General features: G+C 36.3%; 1 protein-coding gene and 1 long non-coding RNA gene across 5 annotated transcripts in view; both read right to left on the bottom strand.

Annotated features, from left to right (window-relative positions):
• The window catches only part of adamts2a (ADAM metallopeptidase with thrombospondin type 1 motif, 2a), a 91,723-nt gene extending 75,759 nt beyond the window's left edge, over positions 1-15,964 (bottom strand). For both annotated transcript variants that reach the window (XM_084387507.1, XM_084387508.1), the window contains exons 1-2: positions 15,768-15,964; positions 12,887-13,290 (exon numbers count right to left, since the gene is read on the bottom strand). In XM_084387507.1, the coding sequence (XP_084243633.1) occupies positions 12,887-13,290; positions 15,768-15,852 (489 nt within the window). In that variant the 5' untranslated portion in view covers positions 15,853-15,964. The remainder of the gene's footprint in view (positions 1-12,886; positions 13,291-15,767) is intronic.
• Positions 3,761-9,271, bottom strand: LOC311277258. Of its 3 annotated transcripts, XR_014625195.1 has the most exons (7): positions 9,029-9,271; positions 8,766-8,793; positions 8,371-8,616; positions 8,176-8,262; positions 7,811-7,972; positions 4,508-4,602; positions 3,761-3,964 (listed from the first exon to the last, which is right to left on the bottom strand). It is a non-coding gene; the product is annotated as an uncharacterized lncRNA (long non-coding RNA). The 3 variants fall into 3 exon arrangements; XR_014625196.1 differs by lacking the exon at positions 8,176-8,262 and having other exon boundaries at positions 9,029-9,260; XR_014625197.1 differs by lacking the exons at positions 4,508-4,602; positions 8,176-8,262 and having other exon boundaries at positions 9,029-9,255.
• Positions 15,965-19,896: the final 3,932 nt, after the last annotated feature.

The raw sequence follows: 19,896 nt of genomic DNA, 5'->3' as shown, positions 1-19,896 counted from the left end.
TAGTACATTTCTCGGAGTGAAAAAAATTGAAAGGACTGTTGAGCCCATAATAAGTCATTGCTTACGTATTTGAGCCGATACGGCGAGGTGACCGTCAATTTGCACAGCTATAATTCAAAGTGACATCAAAAACCAAATCCCTTTACTGTAAGGCTATAAATGTCACAATCAGCTGCAGGGTCATTATTTAGTAGAACGAAATAATAACATGATGTTTCTCCCTTTCATTCACTCTGATAAACTGTTTAAATCAGTGCATTGACTGAGTGCTGTTTTCCTCTGCACTGTAAAAATATATATTTTTAATGATTTAAAACAACTTTTCACAAATCATTTGCCAAATCCCATATATAAATAACTATAGAGTGTCTTCATGTTCTATTTTCGCTGGAGGAAAACAATAGTGTGATAAGGGGTGATTTGTGAAAGCAGCGAAAACTTGATTGGTACCGGCAAGTGCTGGGGGTTCGGTAGAGAAATAATAATTTCACTGCATACTCTAACATCAGCACCCATTGAAGGGTTCTTCCTTTTCAGTGTCGCTAGCCAATGAAACTACGTTCTCTGTTTTAGTGACAGTTTATGGAAATGAACTCTTTTGTCCTTTGCTGTAACGCTTTAAAAATAATTTCTACATCCAGGGGCAATACAGTAGTGCCCCTCCTTTTGACTTATGATGTGGCTTTCCAGTTTCCATCTTTAAAGGCCAGAACATTTTTTGTCACAAACAGCAAACATCTCCTCACTATCCGCTAGCTGCCTGTCCCCTGAACACACTGTAAAAAAACGCGATCTCTGTAGACAGCCCAGGCTCCACAAACGGCAAGAAAAACAAACTGGCCCAGCCTGGACCACGAAACATAACAAACAGTGTTCCAGCCAATAACCGGCAAGAATGATGTGGGGGTGGGGGTGGGGGTGGGGGTTGGGGGGGTTAGTGCGCGTGCACATGAAGGGTGGTGTGGGGAGTGGAGGAGAGAGAAGCATGAAGAGGGAAGTTAGCTAGAGGAGAGATGTCCTAGACAACGACAACGACTAGCGTTAAAAATGTATATTCTTGAGAATTTTGATATGGCCGACACACAGCCAAAGAGACGACGTTCCGATGAACAAATAACAAAGAAGAGGGAAAAGGAGAAGGAACGCGCGAAGTCCCGAATTTACATCGGTAAAGCATTCAAAAGGTGGCGAGAACTCCGCCGGCAGAAGGGCTTCCAATCCGAAATTCAGGTGGCTCTGTTTTTGCTGGACAGGTGGGTAAATCCAGGGTGAGGAGGAGGGAGGGTCGAGCTAGCCTCCGTTTTGTTTGACAATACTTTGAACGTCAACAAGAAGTGACCTCACCCAACATCGCTTAGAGCACCTTTAACTTTCCCTGTCAGTCCTCAACTATATCATTTACCTCAGTGAAGACAACCAACCCTGTGACGTCACGCGCTGTGGTATTGCAAGATGGCGGTGCCCTTGCTCCAAAAGCTATAACAAAACATCCCTTTTTCTATAAAATTGTTACATTAATCGTGGTTGTTATATATTTTTTATTAAAGTGGAAATCAGTTTACTAAATAATGTAAACTTGACTGACTGCTTCATTTCCACTTTACGTGTTTTGCTCAGTGGCCAGAGGAAGAGATCACTCCTGATCCTAGAAATCTAACTTCCTGCAGTTTAGTTCCTACTCTAAACAAACACACCTGACAGCCTCCCTTGAAAATTGCAGGCAGGTGTTACAGTGGTTAAGACTAAACTCAGCAGGAATGTAGATTTCCAAGAGAAAGATGGAGCCCTCCTGACAAAAGGAATAGTTTAGGGGTGCTAGAGTCAATTGCTTTTTAAATTGCAAAGATATGAAAAATGTATCACATGTTTCTCTATTAATGTTATCATTCTTAATAGTGATGTTGAGGGTGACATGCACTTTTTCCACAAATCTTGTAATATTATTCCATTGTCATGAGGACAAAAATATACTTTTTTAATAGAAAATTATGCAAAACAGTTTCATGGCTGGTAAGAAAATATCCAATTTTAAGTTACTTTTGCACACTTCAGAAACAACCCCCTCTGCCAAATATTTGTAAGTAAGGTCACCCTTTGCTCTTCTACCACAATTATAAAAGAAAGGAGAATTTGGACATGTATAATACGATTGATTATCTGTTGGTTAAGAAATGTCCGTGTTCCTTAATCTCCATAAAATCCATTCTAGCCCCCGGAATTACATAATTCTGTTCTTCCACAAACTCCTATTATGTAAGAATTAGGCGTGTGTTTGTACGTGCACATGTGGGGGGTTCAGACATTAAATATGCATGGAACTATGCAGTCTGCATCAAAAGCAGTTAGGTTGTGAGGTCACATGCTTTGAATGTGTCATTGAGTGTGAGACTGTACAACAAAGATTTTGCTGTGTTCAATCTGTTCACTAAAATAGATTGGAGCCTACTGATAGCGTCATTTAGTTGCAGGTATTTGCTGTCTGCATGCATTTAACATTTGATTTGATAAAATCATGTATACAAAAAAGTCCAATTTACCCCATACAGAAATGTAATATATGTCAATATATGTAAATTACATATATAATGTTAGTGCTCATGTATGTCTGCTGCATATATGAGAATATATGCAAAATTCATATATGTAAAACACATATACATATATGAAACATATATTTCAAAATATATCAAAAATGGCCGTTTTCATGTAAGTGCCATATATTTTCCCGTATATGCACATAAATGTGAAATATATGTAAGACGCATATATGTATACACGCATATATGACGCATATATGTATACACGCATATATGACGCATATATGTATACACGCATATATGACGCATATATGTATACACGCATATATGACGCATATATGTATACATGCATATATGACGCATATATTTTACACGCATATATGTATACATGCATATATGACGCATATATTTTACATGCATATATGTACTTATTTCTATAGTACATACTTTCACATATATTAGGGATACAAATCTTATATCTGAATGCCTTGAAATTAAATGCCTATAGTTGGAGATTTTGTCTATTGTGTGAATACCAAATATAGTATTTTAATACAATAATGCAGTGTTTTCTTTGTCATTTTTGACAAATACATCCACAAAGTACCATAACCATATGCCACAGCTTTAAAAATGCATCAGTATCACATGCATGTATACACTGTAAAACTTTTCACTGTAAATTTACAGTTAAATACTGGCAGCTGGGTTGCTATCCACATACTGTATTTTTACAACACTACTACAGTAAACAGCATTTACAGTACTCCACTGTAATTAACAAATACAGTATATACCACATTTTACATTATTAAACTTGTCGACAGCAATAAATTGTATTTTTACAGGGAATACTGCTTTTATTATTACATAAATATTAAAATTAAAAAACATTAAAATATTATACTTTAAGGTTTCATAAGAGTAGTCACACTAGGAAAAAGAAAACAACATTTTCTGGGTTTTAAAACATTTATTTAGTTAAATTGCCTTCTGTGAACATGTTGGCTGAATTACTTTTTAAACATAAAATGCAATTTTAACACTTAACAACAAACAGGTAACAGTTAGCACTTAATTAAAGGAATAGTTCACCCAAAAATTTAAATTAACACATGATTTACTCACCCTCAAGCCATCCTAGGTGTATCTGACATTCTTCTTTCAGATGAATACAATCAGAGTTCTATTAAAAAATGTCCTGGCTCTTCCAAGCTTTATAACGACAGTGAAATGCTGTTTCTTTTTTGAAGTCCATAAAAGTGCAAACGAAATCCCATTCAAAGTCTGCAAGGTTTCGCAGAAGTGAGGACACCTGTAGGCTTACAGTGGTGTTCTTGTTTTGCACAACTTGGCCAGTTTTCTTTGAAGTTACTTGTCCTTTCTTTGTTTTTGATCCACGTTCAGGATTGATGTCAAGAAAGCGTCTAAAAGGCAGAAAAAAACAACAATTAAATATTATTAACTGAGTGTATATATTTTGACAAAGAGAGATAGCACAAAAGCTGACTAAAACTGAACATGAAAAAAAAAAATGCAATGTTGGATGTTGTAAAAAAAAAAAATGCAATGTTGGATGTTGTGATCAATAACTGATATTTTTTCTGCCCTGGTAAAATACATCAACTCAATGTGTCTGTTTACATGCGCACTGTCAACTAACAAAATTTTTGGAAGTGGGGTTGCCAGATTTAAAGTTTTATTCTACAACTTTTGTCTACTCATCACCCAGCTCATTAACAATATCATGCCCTCATCCGGTGCCATCAGAGTATCAGTGGAAAGGCGGTCTTTAGACTATCCGTTTATATAGAGCACACACTGCCAGAATCCAGCCCAAACCTTTGTGACAGAAATAATTTAACTTAATTGCAAGCCTTGCAATGTTTATTGCATATATGACAACATGATTTACCAGACTAAAATGCATGTTTGCACCCAAAATTTTAAATTCTGTCATTATTACTCACCCTCAAGACTTTTGTTCATCTTCGGGACACAAATGAAGATATTTTTGATGAAATCTGATAGTTTTGTCCTTCCATTGATATCAATATCATTGCAACTGTCAAAGCCCAGAAAAGTGGTAAAAACATTGGTAAATATATAGCTACAGTGGTTCAACCTAAATATTATGAAGCAGGGTTTCTGCACAATTTTTAAAGTCAAATTTAAGGCTTTTTAAGACCTTTTTAAGACCCGAAGAAATCAAAATTAATACCATGCATTAGGGGTGTGCAATATTGACAAAATATGTCTCGATCGATATTTTCAAAGTTTTCTTGATAATAATTAGATAACATTTTACTGATTGTGTTTCTGTGCTTGGTGCCATGGCTTGTTTAGGCCTGTTGACAACTGACTGACAAAGATATTCATATTTTTCATATTCTATGCAGTGGTCAGTTTACAGCAGTGACAGAAATTAACATTTTTTATTAAGGGGTAATATTTGCCACCTTAAATTGATTTCAAGGGGCATTTTCACCTATATACGGACATTTGTAGATGTTTCAACAAGATATCTTTCACATCTACTGCAGTCAGATTCACCCGTGTTCACTCTGAAGGAATCACTCACATGGCTGGGCACTTGTATGACACATCAAGGATGTTACGAGGCTAAAAGCAGGTTTAAAACTTGAAGTCAACAGGGTGCAAATTTTAAAAAGAGGATAACACGGTGTAGGCAACACCGATTTTTGTCGTTGTTCTCTGTATTGACAGCACTCCAAATTTACAAAAAAATGAGCTCAATGTTAAAATTGACCGGAGTTCTCCTTTAAGGTTGCACTAGTTACATGGATTATTTAAACCAGCGGTCCCCAACCTTTTTTGCGCCACGGACCGGTTTAATATCAGACAATATTTCCACGGACCGGCCTTTAAGGTGCGGCGGATAAATACAACAAAATATAAAAAATATATAAAAAACAATTAAATATAGGATAAACGTGAATCCAATGTGTAGGCTTACTTGCAATTTTATTAGCAGGGTACTCGTAATATCGCGTCTAAAGACAACTGAGAAAGCCTGAACACAAACAAAAAGCCCCCCAAAAGAAAAAAATCTCCATGTTTACGGTGCTGATGCGATGTAAGGGTGGCGCTGCCAATAAAGCACCTAAAAGCTGTCACAAAGAACCGATTTTAAGAACCAAAATGAATGATTATGAATATGTAAAATATAGCAGGAGACATTTTAATTGTTTAAACAAGTGTTTCCTGTGCAAAGATGAAGTTGACAATGCTGACTCGATCTTCGCAGTATGCCTGAACGCGCCCGAGAGAAATGCACATATACGAATTACATAAGCAGAGAACAGTCAGTTTTCTTTTGTTTTGAATTGTTCTGTTTAAAATTAGACATTTCAAGCTTTCTATGGCTCAGGTCTGTGAGGCAAGTAGGCTACCTTATACGCTGAATTTCGGTTAATTTATGAGATCAGCTCCAGTTCACGCGCCCGCGCCTCCGTGTCCTGATTAAATATTTTCTATTATATTTAGGCCTACTTCTTATTAAATCCTGGCAATTGGGTGATGAAACATTGATTAAAATTAAGATACAATTAATACAAAACGAAATACAATTTAAAGACAGGCTTTTTGCTTTCTGTCTGACTCTGAGGTCTCTGTGAAAGTTTTAAAGCAGTCTTTTTGTGCCGCTTTCAGAGCGCTGCACGTCCGTAAGGGTGAACAGTCCCATCCGAACAATTATTATTATTCTTTTTTTTATATATATATATTTTTTTGTGAAATAGGCTACATTTCTAAATTAATGCGACTTATAGTCCAGTGCGACTTAGGCTATATTATGTTTTTTCTTCTTCATGACGCATTTTTTTACTGATGCGACATATACTCCGGAACGATTTATAGTCCGGAAAATACGTTAAGTTATATAGCCTATTCTTTCTGTGAGGCCCGGTACCAAATGTCCCACGGACCGGTACCGGTCCGCGGCCCGGGGGTTGGGGACCTCTGATTTAAACAATGTTTTTACAAGCTTTCTGGGCCTTAAAAGTTGCAAAGACGTTGCTGTCTATGGGTGGTTCAGAAACCTCTCAGATTTCATCAAAAATATCTTAATTTGTGTTCTGAAGATGAACGAAGGTCTTACAGGTTTGGAACGACATGAGGGTGAGTAATTAATGACAGAATTTTCACTAATCCTTCAACTGAAAACAACTTGCACTGACATATCTTAAAATATATGACTGCCACTGTTTTATCTCAAGATGCACACCAGTAATGTTTTTTTTTTTTTGATACATTATTATAAAAGCTGCTTAAATACCCTAATTTTATTAAGGCCTAGACCTGGCTTAAAGGAGAACTCCGGTCAATTTTAACATTGAGCTCATTTTTTTGTACATTTGGAGTGCTGTCAATACAGAGAACAACGACAAAAATCGGTGTTGCCTACACCGAGTTATTCTATTTTTAAAATTTGCACCCTATTGACTTCAATGGGGCAAGTAGTAAGCCTGCTTTTTAGCCTCTTAACATCCTTTAAGTGTCATTACAAGTGCACAGAAAATGTGAGTGATTCCTTCCGAGTGAACACGAGTGGATCTGACTGCAGTAGATGTTAGAGATATTAATAAAAATGAAGTTAATTCAGCCAGCGCTCATACCTTTGTTTACATCCTGTTTTCGGTGGAAGTCCACAGTAGTCGATTGTCGAGTTCACGCGCGTGATCATAGGTACTAAACCTATTCGCGTGAACTCGACAATCGATTACTGTGGACTTCGACCGAAAACAGGATGTAAACAAAGGTATGAGCGCTGGCTGAATTAACTTCATTTTTATTAATATCTCTAACATCTACTGCAGTCAGATCCACCCGTGTTCACTCGGAAGGAATCACTCACATTTTCTGTGCACTTGTAATGACACTTAAAGGATGTTAAGAGGCTAAAAAGCAGGCTTACTACTTGCCCCATTGAAGTCAATAGGGTGCAAATTTTAAAAATAGAATAACTCGGTGTAGGCAACACCGATTTTTGTCGTTGTTCTCTGTATTGACAGCACTCCAAATGTACAAAAAAATGAGCTCAATGTTAAAATTGACCGGAGTTCTCCTTTAAGCTAAGCCCTGTATGGAAACCAGGGCCATATTGTTCATACCAGTAGTCAACATAATAAATACTGTCAAGTCAAGGTTAGTGACACAATTCAGTCTAATTATATATATATATATATATATATATATATATATATATATATATATATATATATATATGAATGGCAAATATGCCAATGACTAACCTCTGAACAAACTCAAGGTGCTGCCTCTTCCTGGTACTGCAAGCTGAAGTTATAGGAGGAGGAAAACAGTGCTGCCAGGCCAGTGATGAAGAGGCTGTGATCCTTCACACACACCTTGACCTTCCAAACTTAATATCCAGCACTGGTTGCTTAGAGATTGACCTGTAATGGAATAAAAAAATAATAAAAAAAAGAATAAATAAATAATATTAATAATTAAAATAACTACTGTGGATTCCACTGTGGTTCAATGTAGTTGTCTATTCATAGTTCTATGAATTACATTTTTCAACTAAAAATTTAAAATGGTTAGAATGCTAAAATGCACTGGCAAATAATTTTGTTTGTTTTAAGCATAAACTCACTTAATTTTGACTTATTCTTTCAGAAAACAAGACAATTTTTACGTGTCTATTAAATGCTTCTTCATGTAAGAATTGTAGATATCTGGACTGGAAACAAAATAAAAACACTAATTAAGAAAAACATATTTTGCAGTGGGGTGAGTAAATGATGGCTTTTCATTTTAGGTTTCATCTACCCCTTTAATGTTTACATACCAGGAAATAAGTCGTGGACTTTCTGGCAAATGTAGATTGCTGGACACCAGCGATGCAAATTCCTGAAACAATTTTTAAAAAGGACAGCACAACCTTGATCAACAGAACCAAAACATAAAACATATTACAAATTAATGAGATTTGCTGAATAATCTCTACTTATCTGCTTGAAGGATAACACCGTCTAACTTCTTTGAATTAGGGAGTAGTTGTAGGACCATGGGATGGCAATCAGGAATAGGCCTACTACATTTGAAAACAGCATTAGGAACATGGATTTTCATGTGCTAGCAAAATTCTGACAACGATTCAAAAGCACGATCACAGAACTGACAGAATAATTTTTTTTTTTTACCACATAGACTATAACTGTAACACTACTTAAAAGCACTTACATTAACAATGGCCATCAGATTACAAAGCCTAAAACGAAAAAAATATATATCAAATGCACGTCATGCAAATAGCATGGTAAAGGTTGCCTATTATATGAAATGTCGAAGTTAACGTTACTTGGTAAACAGGTGGAACAGAGTCAGTGAATTGCTTGCGCGGCCACGCAGTAAACCACGTTCGCAAAATCAAACCAAATACGTGGAAACAATGTAGAAATGCGAACGCAAAAAAAATAAAAATAAATAACTTATATATGGCTTACCGTATCACTCAGTTGAACAATTCTCCATCTTCTCAAACTCTAAATCCCACTTATCGTCACGCGCAGGTTAGATTATTCAATGACAAATTCTTCCATCCATCTTCAGGTAGCTGCTACCGTTAACGTCGTCCGTTTTCTGCTGCGTCACAGGCAACTAATGTTTGAAACACGAACCGAACCGAACCGAACCGAACCTCAAAAAAGCTTTAAAATTGCTCACAGATTCGCAGACATTGTTTATCTTGATAACAGGAATGATTATTTGTTAAGTTGAATCCCGCTGACAAAACGAGTTTGCCTGTTGTAGCTGCCTAACGTTACTGTCTGCTGCTGCTCGCATGACGCGTCACATTTGAACTGAATTGAGCGCGAAAGAAATCAATCTCACAATGCAATGCCTTTTCAGTCAGTATGACGGTATGATCCATAACGAATTTATCAGGACGAAAACAGAAATGTGCTGTATATTTACAGCTGTTCTGTAAAAGATACAGCTTAATACTGTATTATGGAAATACAGTACAATTCTGTAAGAAATTCGTTGTAAATTTACAGTAAAGGGTTACAGTGTATGTTTACATACATTTATTAAATATGTTGAAAACAAATATGTATGTCACATATTTATAATTAATGTTGTCCATATATGCGAGAAACCATATACTGTAATATATGCAGATATATGGTATCATATATGGATGAACTCAAATATTTTCTTCACATGTTTGGACACATAAATGTTCATATATGTTGCAGGCATATATTGTGTTCTCAGATAAGTCAAATATATGTATAGATATATGTTGCAGTCATATATTGTGTTCTCAGATAAGTCAAATATATGTATAGATATATGTTGCACTCATATATTGTGTTCTCAGATAAGTCAAATATATGTATAGATATATGTTGCACTCATATATTGTGTTCTCAGATAAGTCAAATATATGTATAGATATATGTTGCAGGCATATATTGTGTTCTCAGATAAGTCGAATATATGTATAGATATATGTTGCAGTCATATATTGTGTTCTCAGATAAGTCGAATATATGTATAGATATATGTTGCAGGCATATATTGTGTTCTCAGATAAGTCGAATATATGTATAGATATATGTTGCAGGCATATATTGTGTTCTCAGATAAGTCAAATATATAGAGATATATGTTGCAGTCATATATTGTGTTCTCAGATAAGTCAAATATATGTATAGATATATGTTGCAGTCATATATTGTGTTCTCATATAAGTCAAATATATGTATAGATATATGTCATGCTATTTAAAATATAAGTACATATATGGCCATATATTACATTTTTGTATGGGACTGCATGCATGTTCCCCATTCTGCAGCTCGGTTGTGGAGGATACAACACACGTCTGCAATCTGACATAGTTTACTGGGACTGTGCATCCTTTACCACTGCGATCCAGATACCAGAACGGACTCTTTTAACTGATAAAAATGTGCTTACCATACCACTACACCTGTTTATACTGGTCTTCTCCATTATTTGACCATCATTTGATGAATTACTGATACCATGATCGATTGAAAATGAATATAAACAAAGCTTATTTAAATAAAATTCCATTTAGCGCCTACATTTCTCTTACAATAACAGCACAACTTTAACAGCACCCAGCAAATAGTGCTTAGTTTAGTGTATAGAAAGTTGTTGTGCTGAAATACTGCATGCACTGCGAAACTTTTTAGTCAATTCGCCCTTGAATGTGCAAAAAAAAAGTGTCTAGGAATAACACAATTACCGGTTAAAAAGCGGATCTGCTGAATTAGACTGCATTTAGCTAAAGGGTAGGGAAGTTCTCCCCAAATGCAACATTAAATTCCTTTTACTCTTTTATGAGGAATCTAAAAAGGTGACTGTTTCCCCTTCAGATTCCGTCTCCGGAGTAACAACCCAGTGGGTCAAATGGAATAATCCAGAAATCCACTCTACATCGACTAAAAGCCAGGCCCTGCTCTCCTGTGGTGCTGTACGTGTCTGCGAGTTCACTGCAGGGCTACTGTTCCCCCGCCTCTCTGGCAGAATTGATGGAGGAGCTGGGGCTTGTACTTGTGAGGTCACTCCAGAGTGTTTTCCGATGCTGCCCAAACATGCACTAAACTCCACGTGCTCCAGGCGCAGAAATGTAACACTCTCCGCGTGAGGAACGCCTGAAGTTACAAGTACAGACAGTGGAGGGCTAGTGTATCAATCACTGAAAGCAACAGAAAGTAGCTGCTCCCTCTTTTCTGAAAACCAGTTTCCATTCCATAACATCTTTTTGTTCATTTCAGGATTTCTGAAGTATTGGTTCATCTCTTCTCATGTTGTTCCAAACCACCTTCTTCTGTGGAACACAATATAAACTCTTTTGAATAACTGTTTTTGTCTATATACTAAATGGAGTCCAAAACAACACTGTTCATTTTTCAACACTGTCTTTGTGACTTCTAAATTAAAAATTGCACACAAAAGACTTAATGGCCCAACACTTCCCATTGCCTTGGGGTAGTAGCCCATTGTGAAGTCTAAACTAGACAAATGTGGTGCTTGTCAGCACACTTCCAAATCATAAAATGGCCAATGGGACACACTAATCACCAATGTGGATGTAAATCCATTTAGGACAGTCATTTTGTGTTTTTAAAAGCGAGGCACGCATGTTAGTCTTTAAGAACCCAAGCTGAACTGTGCTTGAATAAAGAATCACTTCTTCTTTACCACATTCAAACCACCAAAGCGTATGGTAATTCCTTTCAATTTCATCCAAGATATAAACACATGAATAATATCTATGTCGATCTCTAATTCATGGACAACAGCCAAGGCCGAATAGCTTTTCAAGGGCGATTTGTGAGGTGGAAAATGGTAGCAAATACTTGATGTCGTCCCTCTGTAAAGAGATGTATATAAAAACACTGTACAGCACACTCTTGTGATGTCAATAAGCTGCGACTGGCAGGCTTTTTTCAGTAGAATTAACCATGCCAGTCAGCGCTCGAGCACGCACAGAAACCCGGCAGGAAGGACCTCTGGCGGACATCCAATAGCAAGTCGCTAAATAGCCTTCTCAACAGATAACAGCGGTTAAGACAGTATACAACTGATCTGAATCATTACCTTTGCAGCCCTCACTGAAAAGCACTGTGCTCTATTTGTACACGAGCAAATGCCATACAATTTATTGTTAAAGAAAAAAAAAAAATTCTAGTTTAAAACACGTGGTTGATTTTGATAAACTACGTAATTTGCAATAAAACAAATAATTACTCTAAAAATGTCATGTCGTGCAATCAAGTAAAAAAAACAAAAAACTTAATTGTTATTTTAAGATGATCCCAATGAAATATATTCATAAAATAATTCACAATATGTCCCTTATGCTCACCAAGGCTGGATTTATTTGATTAAAAATCCCCGGTTTACGGTTTCCACAAAAATATTAAGCAGTTTTTAACATTGAAAAATAATAAGAAATGTTTCTTGAGCAGCAAATCAGCATATTAGAATCATGAACACTGAAGACTGGAGTAGTGATGCTGATAAATTCAGCCTAGCCATCATAGGAATAAATGACATTTTATAATATATTAAAATAGAAAAGTTATTTTAAATAAAAAATAAATATATTACAATGTTACTGTTTTTACTGTAGCATTTTGTCTTCAAATTTTTTTTTTTAAATATGTTTGTTTGTTTTTTTACTTTTGACAGGTAGCCCCCCAATTTTAAAATGTATTTAAATGTATGAATTGTGGAATGAAAAAGTGGGCATCATGTCATTATCCTACTAGATGAACATCATGCAGTAGATGCTTTATACGATAGAGCAAAGAACTTACCAGGCCATCGCAGTTGCTGATAGCCACTGATGTATCCTGCACATTGGTCACATAACCCACATATAAACAGTCACTGGGCAACAAGGGCTCAGAGTGCGTTTGGTTATCGTCCTCAAGCCACTCCACCTTTGCTCCTGGGGCCACGAGCCTGGAATTTAGCCTGAGGCGAAGGTGAAACTCCTGTCCGAAAACAGTGACGTTATAAAAGAGTGTCTCCTTGTGCCTCAGGTGGTCCTGCTCCTCATCGGTCTCTCCATGCTGGTTGGCCTGCCTCCTCTTGCGCCGGTGGGACCCCTGCCCACTCAACCGGCTGGCAGAGATGGCGTGGGAGAGGAAGCGCCCGTCTGCATCCACGCTCACCGGCCTCACTAGCCCGTACTCCCTCAGGACATGCTGCAGGGAATCTGTCAGGGGCACGCACACAGGTACAAACATTCAAATGTGCACGTAACACACAAAGTCAATAGTTTTCACAGCAGAAGCTTAACAACAGTCAAAACTCAACCAATCTCGAAATCAGCTGCAATACTTACACAGCTATCCAAGTTGTGTATTTAAAATAACATCTTAAAGTTTCAGGTGTAAATATTTTTAACCCTCTGATGCTCTTCATGTGTTATTTCAATGAAATGAATGTACTATATTTTAGTTTGATAATGTTTTTTTTATTTAATATTTTGTATTTTTATGGGATATTATGGTACTAAATTATAGTTACGCTGTATTTATAATCCATTTATTCACTTTTTGAGCATAGACCTGAAAATTTAATTTCCAACTTAAACTGTCGAAAATCTTGAATGCTTTAGAGCACAGACTTAAGTTCGATCTATTTTCAAAGATGTTTTAAAAAGTGAACTTAAAAAAAGTTACTGAATTTTACGTTTATCGTTATGAAAAATTTGCAAAAATACTATTTTCAATTTTTATATGAAATATATATTTTCAAAAACATGTTTTACCCAAAAATCTAAACAAGTTGTGTAGCTTTCAAGTAAGATTTTAGAAAAATAGCTTTCAGTAAGATTTTATTTGGACATAGTACCAAATGTTTTCACTAGGTGTAATTCGTCTCCCATTCATTTCCAACGCGGCCATTTTTGACCGCGAGAAGCACAAGTGTGACTATTTTTTTCAGGACCCTTTAACCTGTTCGAATCATGTCCATGATTTTTTTGTGTGTTCATATAGCAAGTGCCAAAAACTTTACCAAGTTTCGTACCATTCCGATGAAGAAGAAAAAAAAAGGAAAATTCTTCGGTCAAACCAGAGGGTATAAGTAACAATAAAAAATATATGGAAACATATTGCATTGAGGAGAGTTGGTAAATTACCTTTTGCTTAAATTGTGCTCTAGGCAAGGAGAAATGAGAAATGCCATCAACTATCGCAGAACCTGCCAAGTGCAACATGTTTAACATCTTTGTTGAACCTGGAACAACATTCCAATCGACCAATCAGATTTGGGGGACAAGTTTACAGTTTATGTCAAGTTTAAGCTAACAACCAGGGTTAGGTGATTCTACATTATATTCACATATAATTTCCCTCTGATTTTAGGGATACTTATGTGTAGGGTTAGATTCGGAGGTGGGGATATATTTAGGACAGTAATGTTGTTCCAGGATCAACAAAATATGCTGCCCCTTGTTAGCGGTAAACTGTGTCATATCAACAGGCAGGTTGAGGTAAGTGCCTGATCAATTCGGATTTGAATTAAAAGTATGAACGTTAGTTATTTGTACATGGATAATAATAATTTCAACAACACATTACTTGGATTGCAGAGTGGTATTTTTCTGCACATTATTCAAAGACAACCATAAATCAGTCATGAGAAGATTTAAAAACCTTAAAAATCTTTTTTTTATGGACTCACTCAGATTATTTAAAGTAATTTAGTCCTCACTTTAGGAATTGCAAAGAGAAATATTAGTATTCCTAAATTCAGATCACTAGTTCAGTCAGTGGCACAGCATACCGAAAGCATCTGACACACCCCACAGGGGAAAAAAGGTAAATTTGCAATTCTCCGAAATGCACATTTTTTTAGAGCTGCATAGATTTTCTTTGACAGTACAGCTGTCATGAAATTAATTCAGACATGCAAAGAAAAAAACAGCTTTTTAGCATAAAAAATAGGCTACTCATCACTTTTCTATTGTGCAGCTGAATACAAATACCTATTTGACAAAAACTGTTTTTTTTTTTTTTTTTTTTTTTTTTGAATAAGGGGTATACAAATCTTACCCCATTGTCCCTTACAGTGTGTCATGCATTCCCTTCATGTTGATGAGAGAGGCATCAACACATTTGGCTGCTCTGTTTATGCATCCTATGCATAAGTGTCCTTCACTTCAAGAGCAGCTTACAGCAAAGTAAACACTATAATATGATTTGGATGATCTAATTTGACAGTAAAGTAATGTGCATGGTTCTTCTGTCTAATTTACTCTTCTGTATCTTGACAGCAATGTCGGCATTTTGCGGCAGTTATTTCAAGCAGAAGACACAGATCCATCAGCTGTTTTACATTATTGACAGGTCGCATGGATTTTTGCGCTTCCTTTGAGTTTCACGATCAACGCGTTAATCGTAAATAGGCTATAATGAGATGCATATTGTATTATAACGTTCTTTTTACTCTAACAAAAGTTATAGATCTTTCAGTTTACAAGCCATGAAAAGTTCCAGATCTACTCAAATTCAAGGAAACCGTCGCTGACAGTCAAATTCTTCTTAAAACTCGTTCATCTCTATAAAAGTACAAGTTGCTGAAACATGAGTTGCTGCTTCATACAGCTGGACACCCGAACGGATCCGTATCTCCTGCGTAAAGTAACCGTGATCAGTACTGACAAATAAAAACCTTTCCACGTACCTATACTGTTGGCGATGTAAAGAGTATCTGCGTGTTGAAAGTGAAGGAAAATAATGAAGAATGCACATCCAGGAGTAACATCCATGGCAGGTCCGCGGAGAGGGGAGAGCGCACGGGCGAAAGGCGGACTTTGAGATCTCAGATAAGCGATCCAGCAGCGAACACTACCCCCTCCTTCCCCCCTCCCCTTTCAGACTGACTGCAAAGTGCACCGGGGAAGATAGGCTCTCATTCTCACCCTCCCTTTCCAGCCCCCTCTCCTCCTCCACAGTCCGCGGTGAGCGTGAATGCAGATCCTCTCATGACAACATAAGACCACCAGTCTGATCGTTCTTCTCATCAACGTTGACGGGGAACTCATTTTGATACTCACACTTGTTTGTTTAAAAAGTTTATTAAGCTCAATAGACGGCATTCAATACTCATGTAGCCTAGTGGACAGTAGGACTATTGTATTATTTGGGTATTAGCAACTAAAGTTGCTAAAGTTTTACACAAAAAATAAATCATTGTTCACTCACATGAGAGGCCAATCATAGCAAAAAAACTGTTTTATTCTACATGGAGCGGGTCGCCCCCTCATGGGCACCACCATGCTGCCATCACATGACCAGCCATGAAACTGACAGAAAATAATACTCAAATAATACTACTACTAACTACTACTACTACTAATAATAATAATAATAATAATAATAATAATAATATTAATAATAATAATTATTATTATAATAATCTTTTTTTTTGTATTTATTATTATTGTTACTATTATTTATATATTGTTTACCTACAAACCATATGCATAAAGGTAGAATAGCCTACATCTAAAAAAAACAAGCAAACCCAAATCCATCAACGCTGACTATTCTGAGCTGTATCAAGAAAGTCATCTCAAATTTATCTGAATAGCACTTTTCACAATACACATTGTGTCAAAGCAGCTTTACTGAAAATCATATCCCAATATCTTCATGCCTTAGAGTCGTATTTAGCAGATTAGAGCTGGGCAATAATATAGTTTACATTTTGTGACGATACAAGCAATCAAGCCGTTGAGATATGCTATACACAGTATACAGTATAATCGCCCTACATATGCGAATGAAGTTGGACTTATATATGCAATTTTACATAAAGAGCAGGGTGATAATTTAGCTACATTTTGCAACACATTAAAAGTCAAGCAGTTGAGATTTTCTAGCCTATATCAATATAATATATATCAAACTTTATAGAGATGTGCGATACAGTAAAGACAGCAGACAGGGGGAAAAAAACATACACTGAAAAATATAAAGTTTGTTAAATATCTTTAGGAGAATCAAACACTAGGATATCATCAATGTAAGTTTTTTTGCTCATCTAATGGTGTACGGCATCTACCGGCAGGACAACTGCGGAAACTAACCAGCCAAACTCCTTTACTTGTTTAGCATTTTAGAAGGAAAAATAAATGATTAAGATGCCCATTTCCAATTAAGACATTTCAGAATGAGAAGGTGAGTACTTTCGAATGGCAAAACAGGATTACATTCATGGAAAAGCTAAATGATCTTTTTGTGGTTTAGTTTTTAGATGATGTCTAGAAATCATTCCTCATGTTCCCATTCATATTTCTTATAACTAAAAATTAGTACATCTGTCCTAGTATTTTTAATATCATATGTTATGCAGGACCAGAGCAGTTGGAGAAGAAGCATCCTGCTCTGTTATGAAGTTAGTGGATTATTGAAATAAATCACCTGGTGAGATTGGATGCTGGGTTCTTGGAAAAAGAATGTCTAATGCATCTTTGTGGCGCAGGAGGAAATGGATCATGTGCCATCTATCTGTCAGCAGCTTTACTTCTTCAACCTCCTCTGTGGGGCAAAGGCTCTTAAAGTACAATGATTTACCTTCATTATTTAAAAAAAAAAAAACGATGACGAGCAATAACATGCAAGAACCCACCACCACAGGTTGTTTTTCATTTGCACTATTTGGAGTAAAAGCAACTCGACATTAACATTAGTAACCATTTGAAATGTGATTATATATTAAGTATTATTAAGTTATATTAAGTAAGTAATATTAAGACTGTCATTACTTACTTTGGTTTTTTTTTTTTTTTTTTTTTTTTTTTTTTGGAAAACAAAAGCAGATGCTTAGCAGAACATTCTGCTTTTGTTCATACAATGAATGTGGATGGTGAACTGGGACCGTCAAGATCCAAAAAGAAGAAAAAAACACCATAAAAGTAGTTTGAAAATACACAACAGCTGTTAAATCTCATCATGTTCACATATATGGTTGTTTTGTGATCAGCATATTATTATTAGGGGCCCAGCACAGAAGTTGTAATCTTCTTCTTCTTCTTCTTCTTCTTCTTCTTCTTCTTCTTCTTCCTCCTCCTCCACTTATCTATGGAATCCCATAGAACTGCTTGCGGGAAAGTTATAGAATTTGGCACACAGATAGAGGACAGTCGGATCTGTCACCATAGCAAATTTGGAGTCTCTAACTCAATCCCTCTAGCGCCACCAACTGTCCAAACTTGCACTCAATGCACCATATGACATCATTTTCCTTTGAACATTTTTTCCATCATTTGGAATAAAAAAAAAAAAGTCATAATAATAATTCGTTACATTTATATAGCGCTTTTCTGAGTACTCAAAACGCTTTACATATGGAAGGGGGAATCTCCTCAACCACCACCAATGTGCAGCATCCACTTGGATGATGCGACGGCAGCCATATTGCGCCAGAACCTCACACCAGCTTATTGGTGGAGAGGAGACAGAGTGATGAAGCCAATCAGTATGTATGGGATGATTAGGAGGCCATGATGGACAGAGGCCAATGGGCAAATTTGGCCAGGATACCGGGGTTAAACCCCTACTCTTTTTCAAAAGGACATCTGGGGATCCTTCTAGCCGGTTGCTCAGATTTTCACAAAAATTTAACCAGATCATCTTCATACCATGCCAACGAAAAGTTATGTAATTCAAGTTGTTTCGTCAAACCGTTCTCAAATAACTTGCGAATGAATTTGAGGAAGTGCACACCAAAATGGACATGAGGCTATATCTCTGTAACATTTTTGCATATTCTGAAAAAACGTGGTTTGGGTTATAACAACCATAACCTGAGGGTACGTGCTCAGTTTCGGCACAGGGCCACCTAGTGGTCAGGAGATATGAAAAATAGCTCTTTTAACTTCTTAACAGTTTGGGCAAAAATTATTACACTGGTTTAGATTCTTTAGATTCGGTGCAGCATGCCGAGTTGAATGAAACCCAATTTTCCTATATCGGCAATTTTGGAAGCTGACCATTTGGAATTTTGACTTAAAATGCAATATTTTACGAACGCATTGGGGTATCGTTACAGCACTTAATATGTGTCTTCAGCTGTGTTGGGGGTAACTCATTACAAGTAACTTGAGTTACGTAATCAGATTACTTTTTCAATTTACAACAAAATATCTAAGTTACTTTTTTAAATAAGTAATGCTAGTTACTTTTTCATATTTATTGACTGACAGCTCTCCTGTCCCCATGTTGAGAGAAATAAAGTGAGGAGGTAACTTTTATAATTAAGTATATTAAATAACACAAATATACTTTATGTATTTAATTTCACTTTATTAACCAATGTCTTTGCTGCTGACCTTCAATGATCTAATTCAACCATACTAATAAGAAAAAATTACTTTAGATTAGATTTAGAAATAAGAGTGTTGAACTTCCTTCTCCTGTATCCTATTGTTCTCTAATCCAGAATAACAGCAGCTGAAAGGTTTATTTGAGTGGCGCCCTCTACTGTACAGGCGTAAATATGCATTTCCTTCAGCCTGAGGCTTATTCACTTCACCTTTGGTGTGAAAGGGCCTTAATATTTGCCCAAAATTTGTTGTTGTTATTAAAATACAAACAAGCAAGCCCCGCCCAGGTGAGAAAAAGTAACGCAAAAGTAATTATTTTTGGGAGTAACGCAATATTGTAATGCATTACTTTTAAAAGTAACTTTCCCCAACACTGGTCTTCAGCACCATGCCCTGAAGATACTCAAAAAGTTTAGGGGCAGCGCCACCTTGCCATAGTCGGCCAAACTTCTTGGTTCATGCTGAGAAGACAACCATTTTGCC

The sequence above is a fragment of the Rutilus rutilus genome (assembly GCF_951802725.1).
Source record: "Rutilus rutilus genome assembly, chromosome: 18".
Lineage (NCBI taxonomy): Eukaryota > Metazoa > Chordata > Actinopteri > Cypriniformes > Leuciscidae > Rutilus > Rutilus rutilus.
Note: the sequence above shows the minus strand (reverse complement) of the source record. Positions and strands in the feature narration are given on the sequence as shown.